This window comes from Thunnus albacares, chromosome 5 (genome assembly GCF_914725855.1).
Source record: "Thunnus albacares chromosome 5, fThuAlb1.1, whole genome shotgun sequence".
NCBI lineage: Eukaryota > Metazoa > Chordata > Actinopteri > Scombriformes > Scombridae > Thunnus > Thunnus albacares.
The window spans coordinates 13169591-13187381 of record NC_058110.1 but is presented as its reverse complement, the minus strand read 5'-3'; the positions used below and the strand labels follow the sequence as shown (position 1 = coordinate 13187381).

At 41.4% G+C, this 17791-nt stretch overlaps 1 protein-coding gene across 4 annotated transcripts in view; it reads right to left on the bottom strand.

Annotated features, from left to right (window-relative positions):
- Positions 1–17325, bottom strand: part of LOC122981705 — a 30139-nt gene extending 12814 nt beyond the window's left edge. For 3 of the 4 annotated variants that reach the window (XM_044350382.1, XM_044350384.1, XM_044350386.1), the window contains exons 1-13: positions 17043–17325; positions 8145–8342; positions 5602–7939; positions 5294–5497; positions 4099–4219; positions 3819–3912; positions 3239–3325; positions 2724–2843; positions 2489–2587; positions 2165–2316; positions 1702–1840; positions 1128–1250; positions 845–1042 (exon numbers count right to left, since the gene is read on the bottom strand). In XM_044350382.1, the coding sequence (XP_044206317.1) occupies positions 845–1042; positions 1128–1250; positions 1702–1840; positions 2165–2316; positions 2489–2587; positions 2724–2843; positions 3239–3325; positions 3819–3912; positions 4099–4219; positions 5294–5497; positions 5602–7939; positions 8145–8342; positions 17043–17045 (3876 nt within the window). In that variant the 5' untranslated portion in view covers positions 17046–17325. The remainder of the gene's footprint in view (positions 1–844; positions 1043–1127; positions 1251–1701; positions 1841–2164; positions 2317–2488; positions 2588–2723; positions 2844–3238; positions 3326–3818; positions 3913–4098; positions 4220–5293; positions 5498–5601; positions 7940–8144; positions 8343–17042) is intronic. The other variant, XM_044350383.1, reaches the window with a different exon arrangement.
- Between the last annotated feature and the right edge of the window lie 466 nt (positions 17326–17791).

Sequence of the window (17791 nt, the reverse complement as noted above, 5' to 3'; positions counted from 1 at the left end):
TATTTTTAATAAAAGAACAAAGCTGAATATTCTTTTTAAAAATCAAGCTTAATTTCTCAGGCAGATGTTCTGTTACTTGACTGAAATGTTACTTGTGTATGCTATACTTAGCTGAAACTACTCAAGTATAAAAGTAGCACAGGTGAAATTGTTTTTCTGCTGTTTAAAAAGAAAAATCATTAATTCCATATACTGTTTGACACCAGAATCATCAGCAGATGTGTCAGTTCTTTAGTTGTACAGTAAATAAAATGATTAGCAAATAATTAAGACGTGAGCTGACTTTTGATTACTGCTGGAGTGATGCCTTTTTTACTGAATTACATAAAAGAAACACATACAAAAGTAACTCTTTTAAAACATGACAGACAGTTACTTCCATGGTCTCAGTAAAAGCAAGAGCAAAAGTGACATCACTATGGTGTTTGTTTCAATGGGAACACACCTTACCAATTAATCTCTGTCTAAAGTGATGACCATTAAAAAATTGTATCAAAGCAATTTTAAATGCTAAATCTTCCTGATTGTTCCATAACAACATAACTGTGGTCTGCTATGCTATGGTGCTCAGTTACATTAGTGTGTGATTTGTCAATTACAACCCTGCATCATTTTACATTACGGCTATATATTTGAATATATACCTATATACTGTAGCTATATAGTATATAGCTATATAACTGCTTTCCTTCCTAAAACTATATATGCAAAAGAGAAACATGAAATAACACATAAATTAAAACAAACAAAGTCAGACTGGGCCAGATGTCTGTTTCTACAGAGTAAAAGTACTACATGTGTACTGAACTTGAACTTGAATCTTGAATTCTTATCTGACACCAACCTGCTCACAAAAATCACACACGTTGACCATGATCTGCAGCTCCCTGCCGCACGCCTCTGCCCTGCACAGGAAGTCCTCCAGGCCTGCTTTGAAGGTGCAGACTAGAGTCCTGAACGCCTCCGTCTCTGGATAGGACATCCCACTCTGCTGGAGCCGCTCTGCGTCTGATGCTAACGACATGGCATGGTGTCTACGGTCCTGCAGAAAGGAGACAGAGAGATAGAGAGTAAGACAAGTGAACAGACAATGACACGATGACAGCCATGAGCAAACTTAGACTCACATTAGCTTCAATAAGGAAACCAGTGAAGCTGTTGAGAATCTGCTCCATTCTGTCTCCAGAGTCGTCGACTGATTCAGCTTCCAGCAGGTGGCGCTCTCCCTCTGCATTAAACCACTGTTGCATCTGTAGGGAATGAAGATGCAACACAATACAACAATATTGGGTTCAGTAAGAACATGTACATACACAAGGATATTTCTTTTTAAAGTGCTTTATCTAAAGTGACTTATTTTGGTTACTATTTTACATACAGGTCCACTACCCTTGATATTTTATAGAGGGTGTGTGAACATGTACAGGTGTGCTTGCACTTATAAGTTTGAATGTATATCTTAATTTTGTATACTCTATACTTGAGCACATGACACACATGACTGTAGCTGTCCAGATTGGGGTGGGTACATTTGTTATTATTGTTGTTTTCCTTCAGTTTTGAATGTGTTTATCTCTTCTTGGTTGATCCATTACGGGTCCATTACCACAATGACCAAACCTAACATACTGTATTTTGAAAGAAAGTTGCATCCATCTGAAGATCAGTCGGCAGATTTGATGAACATCTGGAATAATGTACCTGTGTGAAGTGTCCCTCCATCTCTCTGAGTTGCAGCAGATACTCCAGGTGCTCCAGAGATATGTTGGACCTGTGCACGAGGACGTGAGCCTGCTCTTCCACATGGTTGTAAAGGCTGGTCACCGAGTCCACTGCATCACTGGACGTAGGAAAAAGAAATACTTCAGTAGTGGTTTCATTGAGTCCTAATGCATATTATTGTTTTTCTGTGTCTCATCTTTAAATTGCGGACTTTTTCATAATGTTTGCTGGTGTAGTGTCTTCCGCTGGCAGAAATACTCTATTTTTTTAGTCTTGTGGTTTAATTCATAGCAGCATGAATATTCAATCACAGGATATCACAGGCCATGAAAACAGCTAAACCCGAATCACACTGCAGAGTAAACACAAAACTCAAACAGAGGTGCTCTGTACATTTAAATATAGTGAGTAAGAGCAGGACATTTACATTTACAACGTTTACCTGAGGTCCTCGCAGTGGGGGTATTTGAGGTCACTCTCCTTCCTCAGCCTAGCCAGGATGGCCCCACCCTCCCTCTGCAGGCTGACCAATCGGCTGTCCTCCAGTACATCGCTCATCAGAGTCCTCTGGTCCATCATACATTGCTGCACAGTCTGTTAAACAAAAAACATATCGAGATCAGCAAATGATAACCCCAACACATATACTGCATTATCAATGAGACAGAGTTAATTAACTCAGGATAATCTCAGTTTTTGAGGAAGCATACTGACTGTATTGTGGCACAAATAACATCAGAAAGCACTATATGACGCATTGAAGTACCTGTGCAGTGTCTGTCCTCCGGGGCTCCTCTAATGTACTGATGGCTCTCAGCAGCAGACTCGACGCCTCATGAAGATCAGATACAAATGGGAAGAGTTTCTAGAGCATAAAAGATGCGGACAAGAGCGATCATGAGCAGTGAAGACCCAACTAGTGCACCACATGATTAGACAGAGCAGAGGGAGAGAAAGAGAGAGAGAGAGATACATATAGTTTATTGAGGTGACTGACTCACCTGGTGCAGCTCCATCCAGTCACAGTAGCTGTGAGACAGAGTCCCATCCAGGCGGGAGCTCAGGTGATTCACCTCCACCAGCTTGAACAAAGCTTTCATCGATGTCACCACTTCAGTCTGCTTTGTGGTAAAATGGAAAAAATGGAGAAGTAACATCAACAGGTTATTATAGCTACAACGATAAATGAATAAGAGGAAGACTCCAGACCATCATCATTCATTATTATTTTAGCCCAAAGGGTCACTTTAATGTTGAGATATTTTGTTTGATACGTGAAAACTTTGACCTGCTGCTGGCATTACATAAGAAGTTTTATGACAAACTTTATAGTAATCGATCCAATATATACAGTATATTTAATATTTCACTCAAAATATCATGAAGATGAATGTCACAAAAATTCAGGGCAATCCAAGCTCATAGATTATTCAGATTAATTATCCTTTATGGGAAAACAAACAGCGGTAATTTGTGCAGTGTCTTCCACTAAATTATAATAAATTAAAAATCTGACCTGGATGCCGGGACACCTCTCTGGCCGGAGGCTACTCTCTTTGTCCACCAGTATCACCAAACTGTTCACCACCTGAGGTGTCTGCTCCTGCAACAGTTAAACATTCAATCTTACTTAACTACAGTCATGCATCTTGATTTTGCGTAACACCCTTTAATTGATATTGCTGAATACATTAGAGTGCATTTTAAAAGTCAAAAATATGTGGATATCAATGGATAGATTATTTCTCTTTCTGTTTTATGAAGTAAATGGAGCTGATATGAATGCAGGAATACTGTGTAACTCTTGTAATTATGAACTGAGTCATCACGTGTTTCACAATGCAATGAATTGTAATGTTGATAAAAGAGCCGGAAAAAATATTTTGTCTCATCTCTCATAACTATTTAATAAACTGAAGGAAGTCTGGATATGTTGTCTCGGCTCAGGAGCTGATACATTATTCAGCACTGACATTTCACTCAGAACTCATTGTGCCTGTAAACAACAGCACTTCAGCCAGGCTTTAACATCCAAACAACAATAAACTCTGACCTGCTGTAGTCAGCTGTGACACAGAGGTTTGTGTGCTTCTTACCTGAAGTGTCATCAAGGCTTTATAAAGCTGTGGTTGAGGATTTGTCTTCCTCGCATCAAAAATGAGAGTCATCCCAGCTTCTCTGATCTCTCTCCTTTAGATACAGAGATAAAAAGGTAAATTAGTACACAATAAAACAGATGGTACCACAGAGATGCCAAAACTGCCTTCCAGTATGACTTTAAATGTACAATTGATGTGTTTCAACTTTTTGGTAGATTGATTGGTTAATTGATTTGTTTATTCATTGATTTACTGGCACAGGAATATTATATCTTACCTGATGATAGAGTGGAAGTAGAGCAGCATATGAAAGAGCTCCTGACTTGTTACATTTGATCTCCATCCCTGGTGGTCTCCATAGAGCTCAACTATTGCCCTTCCTGTCCTGTCTCTGCCGCCTGAAGGGGTGGGAGAGAGTAAAGATCAGGGTATGCTGCAGAGAAATTACCTGATGCATCTCCACAAGTTTTTTCACAAGATCTCGACATCATGAGATCACACGAGCATTCATCTTGTCAGGTTTCAAGTTATGTGCTTGTGTCCGAACCACCGGTGGTTTGGACCAATCAGTGTCCTTTAAGGATTCTCGTGTGATCTTGTGATCTCACTAATCCAGCTGCCTCGCAAGGTAAGACAGTGAGAGACAGATAGTTCATCCAATCACCTGCCAAGTATTTTTTGAAAGTGCCTGCCATTTTCCAAACAGTTTCCAAGACGACTTCTCAGATGGTTCTGTGTAACAAGCAATCTGGCATGTCAGGTTATCAGTTCTGTGATCATATTGATTGAGAGACGAGAGAGACTTCTTTCCATTTCAATAGTGAAGGTAGTAACTTTGCATGTGGAGGTAACTGTGACACCTTCTACTCCCCAGTGAAAGTACCGAGGGTTCAGTTACAATATTAAATAATAAAAAAAGTTACTCTGTATATTGAGAATTAGATTAGTTTTGATGGAAGAAGAGCAAAAGGCTCATAAAATCAAAAGTGCAAAAGCAGCAAAGGCCTGATAGACAAAGACAGAGCAGGCACACTAACTGATACTAGCACATGAAAGGAAATCATTCAGGACAAAAGAGCTAAAAGAAAGACAGAGAGAGTCAGAACAATTGTTGGTACATAGGTGAGTTTTACTACCCTTTCAGAAAAAAAGAAATACCAAAGATATTAGAGAAGACAATTAAATAGCCACAAAAGTGATTCCTCCATGTCTTAATATCACTTAATTTTATGATGACCCTGTAAAAACCTTCTTCTTGCTCTTTTTATGTATAACTGACAAATGTTATATTATCTCTATCTGCTCTTACGTAGGCAATAAAGGATTCATTTAATGCTGAATTTTTATGCAATCTTATTTTTACATGTTGTACCTCTCTGTACTGTGAAGAACTTTATAACTCATTTTAAAAGCCGCCAAACAACGTATGCGGATTATTTTGATTACTGTGGTTGTCAATGTTACTAACTTACCTGTGAGAGATGCTACTCCTAAATAGAGGGGGTGGGCTCTGGGGTCCGGGGATCCCAGGGGGAGGTGGTCAGGTCTAGGACGAGCAGAGGAAGGCTGGGGTTTCTTCTGTGTCTCTGCTGCTGGAGGTAGAACTATCTGTGACATGTTCTCCATCTGAAGACCATTTCTACTGGTTATGGATCCACTGACAGGCTGAACACCATCTATAGAAAGTGAAAACATCTTGTTGTAGGGAAGCTGATGAAGACTCATTTTCATTTTGTAATAAAAGAGTACAACACGTAACAAGAACAACATGACTCTGTACCTGGAATGACCATCTTCCTCCTGTTGATCTTGGGTGAAACCAGTCCAAAGGCTGTGCTTTTTTTACACTTGACCACATGTAGCTGGGGAATCTCTGCACAGGAGCCAGCATTTTCTCTTCTCCTGACATTTTGACCTTCAACAATGACCACCTCGCACTTCTCTGAGGTGTCCACCACTGCTGTGGAGAGGGAGGAACATCTTCCATCTAACAGTGATTCTCGTCTGTTCAGTGGTGCTGTAAGACATTTAGAAAAGTTTGGACTCCCTCCCATGGAATCGGTTCTGTTTTGCAGCCTTTGACGAGGCTTGAGGGTGCTCGTGTTCATCGCTTGAATTTCACTGGAATTAAATGGTGATCCATGATGTCTAGTGGAGGTCACATCTGCCTCTTTAGGATCATTTGAGCTTGACAAAGTTCTAGTGTTTATCCTTGTTCCTGCTGATAAGTTTGTTCCATTCACATTTTGTAAATTGCCATAAGGTTTGGCAGAGAGAACATCCCTTGGTTCCCTGAATGGCACAGTGGTCCTTTCAGTTGTCTGCTCCAGCTGTCCACCAAATTTTGAAACATTTGTGCCTCTGTAATCCATACATGGGGCAGTGTTTGTATCTCCTGGTTTCCAATATGGAACAGTGTTCTTGTCTCCTGACTCCTTATAGATGGCTCCACTGACAGAGCAAGGGGACTGGTTTTGCATCCCAGGATCACACCACATTCCTTGGGCATTACACCATGGATCCACTGTTTCAGTCTCTGGTGGCCTCTGTCTGTCATCACACTGTGAGAAATCCCCATCCTCCTCCACCACAGCTAACATATTCCCGCTCTCTCTCTCCTGTCCAAAGGCGACAGGGTTTTGTATTGCAGCCTGGTAGGATTCCCTGTAGCGACACCTCAGCTCCTGAGCTCTGGAAACCTGTCCACCTTGTCTCCTCCTCATACATGGGGTACAGGGTTTCTCTGAGAAGCGGACAGTGCGGACACATTGAGAGGGTTCAAAGGAGCCAGGGTGAGGCTGATGGGGTTGGGAATGGTGGAGAGTGGATGAGGGTCCAGTTTCCCCAGACATGTTAGGCCTTAATGATATAGCAGCCTCTGATCTAGAATGATTGTGCGTTTGTGGTTTTGTAGGTAATTGCACATGTGCATGTGCTTGAGGTGATATCTGTGTCTTTGGCTGTCTTTGTATTTGCATATATGACTCCAGTTGTGCATGTGGTTGCATTTGTGCTTGTCTGTGTGGATATCTTTGCATTTGTGCTTCGATTTGTGTGTGTGGTTGCATCTGCACCTCTGAATCCTGTTGTTCCTCTCCTGCTGACTGAGCTCTGCCAAAAAGCTTAGTTGCCTGCAGAACATCAATATATTCCCCTTCTCTAGAAGCTTGGCCTGCTGGCTCACTTCTGTTCATATCTTGTAGAGTTGTGTCTTTATGTTTATCTTGTGCTATATTTTCAAGAACAATCACACCCTTATCTGCACTCTTGCATGTATTTGTGTTTTTACAAGTGCTTGCAGGGGTGCATGTACCTGAGACAGTGCTTGTTTTTGATTCCGTATTCGGATCTGTCCCAGTAACACGGCTGTCCCATGTGTTTGGGGACACCCAGCCTATAGGCTTTGGCTCTGATTCAGTCTCTTTCACTTTGACCAGCCTGGATGAAGAAGCACTGCTAGTATCTACGAGGCGGAGTGACACAGCAATGCCGTGCTTCGCTGGACATATTCTGGTCTCCACGGAGAAAGCAGAGGGATGTGAGGAAGATGTTAAAATTGAATTCTGAATGGTTACAGGACACTGTTCTGGAGCAGTTTCCTTTGAAGGAGAAAGAAGAAATGAAGTATTTGATGTAGAATTCTCAGGGAAATGAGGAGGAGGTGGAGGAAGAGGAAGCGGAGGTGGTAAAGGAAGATACGAAGGAGGAACAGAGGCCATACTACTCCCAGCACACTGTGGTACATCCACAAAATCAGGCACGGCCACCCGTTCCCATGGTAACCTCACCACGCCATGCTCAGTGGCAAGCAGGCATTGGCTGAGAGGCGTTCCATGGCGGCCCTGGTTGATCTCCTCTAACCAGTCACGGCTGAATATACACAGATAGGAAGTTTCAGGGACCGGGGTCTCCTCGACTAGTTCCACCCTAAGCCCCTCCTCTTCCAGTAAGCTGCACACCACAATGCGAGCTGATTGGTCACAGAACGGCGTCACTTGGAGGTAAAAGTCGCCAGGCTGAAGAAGCAGGGGGTCGATGGGAGCAAGTTGGATGACAACTTGGTCACGCAAACACAGAGGCCAGCCCTCACAGAGGAAGAGTGCATCCGTGTACTGAGCCTAAAGCAGACAGGGACATGGACTGTAAAGAATTTCAACAGAAATTAACCTACTTTTATCTCTAAATTAACATTATGTTAAGTGTTATAGAAAGACCTCAGGGTAATTCTGTTCCATAATTAACAAATGTTTTGAACATATGTGTCTTCAGATGCTCACACAAGCGTAGTCCAACACCGCTGTAGTGTATAAGACAGTGACTTACACATGCAGCCTGCTGCACGGTGTCTAAGATGTGCTTGGCCGGGACCAGAAAGTCCAGGAGACACCGCAGAGCGTCTCCCTGATAACGACTGTCGATGATTTGGAAGAGCTGGCTGAGAACAGTGGGGGCGGTGGCCTCAAAGGGCGGATACAGCACCGACAGCAGGTTCTGGATGGACCCCTCCAGAGAATCAAGGTTCTGAAAACACAAGAGAGAAAAAACTGAGGCTAAAGAAAAAACATTGCTTTGTGTCCTACTGGTTCATGATGGATCCCATAACATCAAGTACAACGTAGGCAGGTCACGTTCTGTGGATGATATGTGGACGTGCACTACTTGGACGACAGCTTAGTCCACATGGATACAGTCAATAACTGTAATTTCAGGAATCCTTTGCCACATGCTGTAAAACATATTCTCTGCTGTCCTCCCACATATTCACAAGGTCAACTGCTCAACAATGGAAGACAATGATATAAACAAGCTGTTTCAGTCATATATCTCATACTCAGTTAAAAAAAAAGCACATGATGAAGCACCACTATTACTAAAGTAGTTTGCTTTTAGAATTAAATTCTCACGTGAAATTACACAGGTCTGTCCTCAACCTCATGACCTTCTGAGAAAATAGCTCAACAAACACAAACACTCATCATTAAACATATAGTCAGCCAGCCTGACAGCAAACATCCAAGTAAACAGAGTGTGTGATGGCTGGTCTCAAGGCTAGCTAGCCTCTTGGTTTATGGTTTCACATTCTCTTTGACCTGAACTCATGGCCCGCTACCCACTTTTAGGTCCTGCTTTATTTAGCTCGGCAAAGGCCACAGCAGCAGACCTCGGGGGTTAATGTATGTACATGCATGGCTGAGGCTCTGCGGGGAGATGATGTGTGAATTTCAACGCATAGCATGAATGTTGCTGCATTTTTTCCCTTCAGGTACGTGTTCCATGTCATTTACTGTATAAGATTACATCAAAGTACATGTGGGAGTAAGAAACAGCAAAGGGACACAAAAATTCTTCTTCACTTTTAAAAATCTTCGTCCTCGGTTGAATTAATCATTTTAGATTCATTTAGATAAAAACAACAACCAGGTCAGTCGCTGTCATCATAACATTTTCAACATCAAACTTTGCTCCAGTCATGTTTTTTATCTTCTCATTGAGAATTTGTTTTGGATAAATCATCCCACAGAATTAAAGGGTTTCCAGCTGTAGTTATGAAGAGAGGCAGACCTGGATGTACTATAGGGAGATGAAACAGAGGAGGGTGTGTTAGGGTGTGATGAAATCTGTCCCCTAAGACAATATTGGCTCAATACTTGTCCAACTCAAAGTAATACTTGACTCGCACCATCTGCTCTGCATAACAAGCAGACTTTCTCATTGAATTCTGTCCTACTCTGTCCATTCTGTATATCCTTGTATCTTTGCTGTTTCTTATGTTTCTGTTTTTTCTCTCTCATGCAACGCTTGCTCATCCCCAGCCTCACGGTCTCATCCCCTTACATTATCATCTAAAAACGCTGAACTCTCAGCCAGTTCACAACCCCCACAGCTCCAGAGACAGCACTGTGACTCACTGTGGGTCAGTCCTGCCACACCCCGCTGTGAAAAAAAAACACGGCGATATCATCATGATAACATGGAGAAGGAGGAGGAGGTGAAGGATTGCAATGGTGGTGGTTGACAGATGAGGATGAGGATGGTGGCTGGCTCAGAAGCACATTATGTACTGTAAGCAAATTCAGTTCACAGCTCATGAATTTTAAATTAAATGTTTTCCCATCTTGAGGACAATGAGCACCTGCTTCATCAACTCTTAAATAATGTCAGTGAGGGAGGTCTGGGATCGGTCCACAGATTCTTGGCAAAAGGCAGCTTGGAAATTGCAGACATTTTAATGAATGTGACCTTAACAAGGGAACTAACCAGTGGTGTTGGGTTGGGGCCCCCTGGCCCGGAAGCCTTTGGAGTGCTTACAAAATGAGAACTTGGAGTGTATTAACACTGCTGGTAATATGAGTCAGCTGTGAGAAGCAATCACCATGTTACTGTACGTCTGCTTACAAGGATACACACTGACACTGTAACACCATTTAGAGTATAAATGCATTGTTGAGTGTGTGTTTTTTAGTTAAAGTGTGTATTTGAGCGTCTGTGTCCAGTATGTGGTGTATGAACAGGCTGTTTGGACCTGTCTATCTGCCCTGGCCAGCATTCTGTTGCTGGAGATTCACACGGCTCTATATAAACACCCAGATCTCTCTCACTCGGCCACTGAAATAAATGATGGCGCTCACATTACTGTGGATAGCATGTCCCAGTGTGGGGGCTGAGGACAGTCTGAATATCTTTGTCCAGTATCATTATGAAACAGAAATAGTCTTTGCACATTCCAGATGTCAAGCAGGTTGCTGCCTGGACAAGAACAAAATATTTAACAATGAAAAAAGAAAAGCATTTATGGTGACTTAATACATTCCTGTGGGATGTTTATCCCTTTATACAGTATGTTTTTAACAGTGACATTACTTTTAGGGGAATTTTGACTATTTAATTTGATTGTATCTAGTAGAGAGTGACGGGTAATGTAGGGAGAGGGGAAAGAAATGACATGCATCAAACTTCAAAAGAGAGAAATTAATCCTGAATTCAGTGTTTTTAAAATCTTAGAAATGGAAAGTGGAAAATATTGAAAGTATTTGGCTCCAGAAATGGTAGTTTTCACGACTGCTATTGTCTTTGACTTCAATGGCTAATCTATGTTGTGTTTACTTCTTATTATTTATACTATTATATTAACTACTGTAACTCCCCTCAGTTTATGAGTCAAATGAAGTATCCTCTAAAATATTCAGTTTGTGTAATTTGTATACAAAATGCCTGAGAAATATGTGAAGCACAATAAGCACAAATGATGTGATTTGGCCAAACTTCAGAGCCTCTACAGACACTGATAGAGCCTCTAAATAAGCATGAAAAGAATCCATTTCCTGTGTTTACGTCTGTGGTTTTTCATCTTTAAGAAAAACGAGCTGATGTACACAGATTCCCTACTGGATTACACAAACTATTTAAAATGTTTTTTCTTCCTGCTGCCCACTCATAGAGGAGCCGAGGGACCGATGTGGTTCTGTGTCAGCTCTCTTACAGGAGGGACTTCTTCCATCCCAATTCATTATTACAGCTTCTGCCATCATTAGTTCCTTAAACATTAGACTTTTCAAGGGCTTAATCACTCTTGTTTTTAGCTTGATGATAAAATATTTTATTCAAAGGAGTTTTAAAATGGCTACTCAGGTGATTGTGTACATGTGATGTCCATCTGGTCATAAAAATATTGGAAATCACATGTACACATATGTACGTGAGTGTTCCCTGGTTTATTTTAGTGATGAAATTTTATGGTTATAAAATTGTCTCTCGGCTGCATCTCCGATCATGAGAAATGCAAAATATTTAATGTTTCACATCACTGCAGATGTATGATGATGTGACATAATAGTGTTATATTAATTAAGAAACATTACAGATTTCAGCTGTAAGCAGTGATGGTGTAAGATATCTCTGACATTACGCTGGCAAAGAACACAGAAGCATTTCTGTCAGCATTTCATTGTGTCTGTGTCTCTTAAAAGTGAAGATTTATCAACTGACAGGTCTGATTTTAATCACATTCAAGAGCTTTACAGCTCAGTTAATCATGAATACAGTGACAACGTTAATTAACACACAACTCAAACAGAGTTATCAACACAGGCATGTTTCCCATCCTGTAGCACTTAATTAAAAATCATTAAAATCTCATTAGGTCTACTCTTTTGGGCTATTCACAACCTCAGACTTATGAATTTATGACTGTATACAGACAAGGTCAGAGATCTTGATGGGGGTTTCTGCAGTGTGCACACCTGCTGTGGCTCATTAGAAGACAAAGGTGAGGAAGTATAAAAGTTCCTTAATGTGACTTATAACAACATTTTTAAATGATGGTGGATGATTTTTAGATGCTGAGTTCAGTGAGGAGTCAACTTTGGAGGAAGGAGGATCAATTTTGGCTGAATGAAATGCATCGGCAAAGGTCCTTCATGCTCCAGGCGTACTGTTCTGTATGTAACCTCTGACCTGTAGAGAACAACATCTTTGTCAGAACTAATTATATTGTACTATTGATCAGAAGATCAGAAGACTTTGTCACTATGAACCATCCAGTGATTGCATCTCTCCAAAACACAGGTTTACATTTTTGCACTCAAACTGTTAGTGGAAATGTTAAATAAGTATATCTTCTTTTGACCAAACTATTACAAAACTTAAAAATCAAATCTCTACTACACTAAAAGTTGTTTGCTACTGCTCCACATTCCCCACTAGATTAAAACTTTATACTTGGCAATCAGTTAAATATGATTATTTCTTACAATATGCAGCCATTTAACTAAAGGATACAGGTTTTTAGCAAAAGACACTGAGGACATCGTATCGGTACAGATAGCTTCTCTATTAAGTAATAAGTATTTTCAGAATATTGTGAATCTGAGGCTAAAATTCATCTATTTTGACAACTGACTAATGCAAAAGAAAAATATATAGAGAGAGCGAAAAAAACAGCACTGTTTGTTTAGAGGAAGTTGTTATTTGCTTCGCTATAGGTAGGATTTTAACACTGTGCAAAACAAACAAAACATTTTCATCATAGAGAGACTTTTTGAATCCAGGCTCCTCTTTTCAGCAGGAAGGGCTTCTCTACTCGCACATGCGTGCTCTGGTGAGCTAGGTGTGTTTTCAGCCTGCTGCTCTGTTGAGCCATTCACTGAAAATGACAACTTTCTGAATGACAGCAACACGTGTCCTGACCAGGGAACACCGATAGTGACAGACTATCTGAATTATTTGGTAATTTGGAGGAAAATTCAATTGTGCAGTAAACGGATTAGCCCTGAAGCAGAACACATAGAACAATCAGTCGAACACAGATGTGCTTCGCAACAGACATTACACATGATCTGTCGTGATGAAGAGTCTCCCTGTTTAAACAAATGCCTGTAAATATTGAAATTCTTTAAAGGTGAGGAAGCAGCATGTCAAAACTATGCATCACATTTTCCAAAACTTTTCCTTCAGCAATGAAACACATCCACAAATCTGTGATATCCAACCCTCAATAATTATTATTAGCAATGACAAACTAACTTAAATAACTAATGAGCATCATTACTCAATTTTGTTTGTTGTTCATGCTACTCTATTGGCTTCCTGGAGGATGTTCTGCTTTATACAACAGCTCAAGTTGAGATTTAAGATCAAGATACACACCATATTAGATCTTTTCAGGCTGCCCAAAAACATCTGATATCTTTTTTGGGCATTTTGTGTGTAAATAATTTACCATTCCCTGCTATTCACAGCTTTGAAACGAAAGGGATTACTCGCAGTAAAGGGTTTTGTCAGAGGGGCTTTTTTGGAGTAAATGGATGTACCTAATAGATATGGCGTTGTACCTTTTAGCCCTAAAAGCTGCACTCTGGACTAAAAGGTACAAAGAGAATCACAAAAGTTTTCTTTTTCTGAGTGCAACATCTCATGGCACTCTACCTCAACACACCCAGTGACACCCGAGCACAGGCACAAGCCAAATTACACTGGGGTTGGACGTAAACACAGGCTGAGTAGAACTACTGTACATGACCACTCAGGCACCGAGTCGGCCAGACGGTATATTTAGTAGCTTCACAGGGATCAGCAAATCTGAGCTTGCGGAAGGCAAACACTAATCATGACAGCCTTGATCAGCAGGACGGTTTGAAGGTGGCTGTAAAGTAGCAGTCAGGAGGCAGAGAGGCATGTGTTTAAGTCATTAAAAACACGTCAGGGAGTTATGAATGAGCCGAGACCTTAAGCACGTCTTTAAAGTCATCATGAGTGAGTTGACGTGTCTACGCTGTGTGTGAGAGGCGTGTTATTATATCAAAGTGTAGCTTAGCTTTCACTGACATACTCATCTCATCTGTAATTAGCCCACAGCTGTGCTTAAACCTGCAGTGCGGAACTTTAGTTTCCCCCTTCTGGCAGTGAGAGTAATTATACAAACACTGTTGATGTCATCGCTGCAGAGCGTTATTTTTTTTTCCCATCTGCATTCTGTGAAGACCCGCCCCTACTCTGCCTCTGATTGGTTCTGACCCTGATATTCTTACCCTAACCATCTCACTCCCCTTGCCTAAACCTAACCAACCTAACTAACAAAGGCAACAAGTACTAGCCAATCAGAGGCAGAGTAGGGCGGGTCTTTGCGGAATGTGGGTGGGAAAAAACGAGGCCGCCACAGACCCCTGACGCTTCTTACATGAGCCGGTCCTAGCCCTGGCGATACAACACAGTTGGGGCGCACTGCAAGTTGGTCTCTCTGCAGACTCACAGTATCTACACAACACACCCCCTTGATTAGTTTTAGGTATGACGATGGGGATGGTTAGGGTCAGGGGTCGGGGGGGTGTGTCATGTAGTAAAGTGGTCGTGTCATGTAGGTCTGACTGTAGACAGACCCTTCTCGAACAATGAGGAAAGTCCACCCTGGTTGACAGTTGCAAACCAATCATTGCTGGTCAATGTACAACACATCACTACTGGAAAGTTGCCACAGACACCATTAAAAAACTCCATATACTGCAAAATACAGAGAGATTTATCTGGTGGCGATTGGCTTAATCAGCATTGTGTGAACTCATTTGGCGAGGGCTTGAATGTACCAGACATTCATTTATAAAAGTAAAAGTGCTGCACTTCAGCTTTAATGTAACTCACATCAGCAGATTTCATAACAAACAACCAGAAATGATTAAACAATTAAAACACAGATAAACTTCACTCAGTCCTGACATTAAAATACATGAGATCAAATCTTGTCACACTGAATCCTAAAATAGCACAGAGACATACAGACTAATTGAGACTTATGAATCATACAAGGCTTCATCTGATGTTTGAATGTATTCATTTGATGTGCAGCTCTGCGAACATCTTTTGATGCTCTGAATCTCAAAACTAGAGGGAAATGATCAGTGTATGTTTTGCTCGGAGTGTAAAAATGATCACTTTGCAGTTGTCCACACCCATCAGAGTTTAACGCTGAACAGCTGCCTCAGAGCCGTATCAGCTCAGTCTACATGTCAACTCAAAGTTACTGTCACTGAAAAGCTCTTTTAGTATCATCAGCAGTGTCGCTGTGTACTCTTTGCCAAAGCAACATAAACGAGTGGCTCCAGGTAAAGGCGATGTGATGGTTTGTAGTTTGGCAAACAGAGCTGTTGAGCTGACTGTTGTGTGTTTCCATTGAATCACCAGGACGGGACAAGACGTCTTTCTGCTGAGAGAAAAAAGATGCTCTGTGTAACCTGGTCAACACAGAAACAAATTCCCAAACATTGAGGTCACTCCCAAAACAGGAATAGTCGGGTTAATGGATTCTGGTTTCAAAGACATGGCAAATATGCAGGAAATAGGGCGGGAAAATCACAGCAGCACACACACACACACACATATACACACAACGTCCTGCCAAATCAAACCTACAGGAGAGCTGGGCGGGCATTTTAAAATTCACATCCTCCCAGTCAGTCAGTGCCAAACAAAATCAACTTTATGTACAGGCCGGGCACACCCTCTCTGCAACCGAGGTAGGTGTAACAACATAGAAAATACATTCATTCACGAATTTCCTCGCCAGCATGTGCAGGCTGAGAATCTCAACAGTCCGAAATAAAAGAAAACGAAGAAAATGTTTGACTTTCCAAATGTCAGACCAATACATTACACAGCATTGATTTCCAACATCAACTCAACCGAGATGCTCAGGGATGGTTTCTTCACAGCAGACCTGTTCTAGCTCTTGTATGACTCACATGCCAGTAAGTGGGGATCCAGGAAGGGGGCAGATACAGTGGCTGGTTTGTGAAATCTGCCTTAATGCTTGGTAACCTGAAACCTTTACCTTGAGTCAAAACACTCCAGCAGAGAGCAGCAGCCAGAGCGAGCTATGGGAGCTATGCTGCGTAGTGCACAGTCAATGTACATACATGTTTCAACATAAAAGGCTACTTGTCAAGACGCAATAAATAAATGACTCTGCAGTACTGTTTCAAAGGAGACAGCGCTGTAACTGTCATGACTTATGTGTTGTGGGGAAATTCTACACGAATGGATAATTTCAGACGTTAAAAAGGGAACGGTGTGTATAATAAGATGAAGAAAATAGTAAAACATGCCCATTACATTTCCTACGGGTGCAAAGTGACGTCTTCAAATGATTTGTTCTGTCTTAACAGTTCAAAACCTCTAGATATTCAATTTAGTGTGACACAAAGCAGAGAGAAGCTGCGACTCCTCACATTTGAGAATCTTGAACTCGCAAATGTTCATTTATCAATATGATTGATCGACTAACCCATTAATCAACTCGTTTCACCACTTAAGAGTCTTACTGTAGGTCGGAGAAGCATAAAGCACCTCACTCTGCCCTGTCATCTCAGAGAAATGACATCAAAATCAGGAAGCTGAAACTCTACAGGACATCCAACTCCCTCTCACAGGTTTGTCTTCATATAGGATTTGACAGATGTATGCCAAAACTTTATATTACCAAATTAAATCAATACCAAGTGTCTAACAGGTCTAAGCCTGTTAGTAATGTGAGTAGAGAAAAGGAAACATATCATTTAAGATTCAGTTCTGTTACTTTACTTGATAAATGCACATTTTCGTTGGGTAAACGGTAAACTTGAAGGTCACTTTAAAGTTTAAATATATTCTAATAACCGCTACAGACCTGTGTTCATAACTAACAAGATGGAAGTCAAAGTGTCTCACAGTGAACAGAGCAGATTGTCACATTACCATCTTCCTTTCTGCGTGTTTCCATTCCCATTCATCACAACAGTGTCCGTTTCTGAAATAATCCAAAAGGAGCGATAATCGTCTGCAGAGCTGCTTCTCCTGTGTGGTGGCTGCTGGACTAAAATGAAATCCATTCTGCTCAGACACTCGCTCACAGCTGAGTGAGCGAGGACAACCTTAAGCCAGCTGGATGAGCATTCGTCAGGTCCTCAGCCTCACTTAGCCTGTAATTTCTCTTGTTTGCCCCCCATCTCCCCCCCCCTCTCTCTCTCTCTCTCTCTCTCTCTCTGTGTGTGTGTCTGTGATTTACTGTGCTCTCTCTGCTTTCTGTCTCAGCTTCTCTGTCTCTCTCTGTGTTTGCTCTCCCTCTTGCAGCACATCGAGTGCTGGGCGCTATGTTTGTCTGAAAGGGGCAGCGTGACCAAACATGAGGAGAGGTGAGAGGAGGAGGGAGAGAGAGCAGGAGAGAGAGAGAGAGAGAGAGAGAGAGAGATTAGATGATGAGGAGAAACAGGCTTTACAGTAAATCCAAGTACATGCAACCACAAATTCTAAGTTTAGTTTTTTCTCTGTGGGATCTTCTTACACTATGCACACACACACAGGCTCAATAACACATTCATAATTAACCTGTGATGCCAACAAGAAACCCGATCATTGATGCCAACAAGGCGCTGCCAGCCAAAAACAAATGATCCGTCAGATCAGACTTGTATTACTCATAAATCTGGTCACACAGTCATATTATG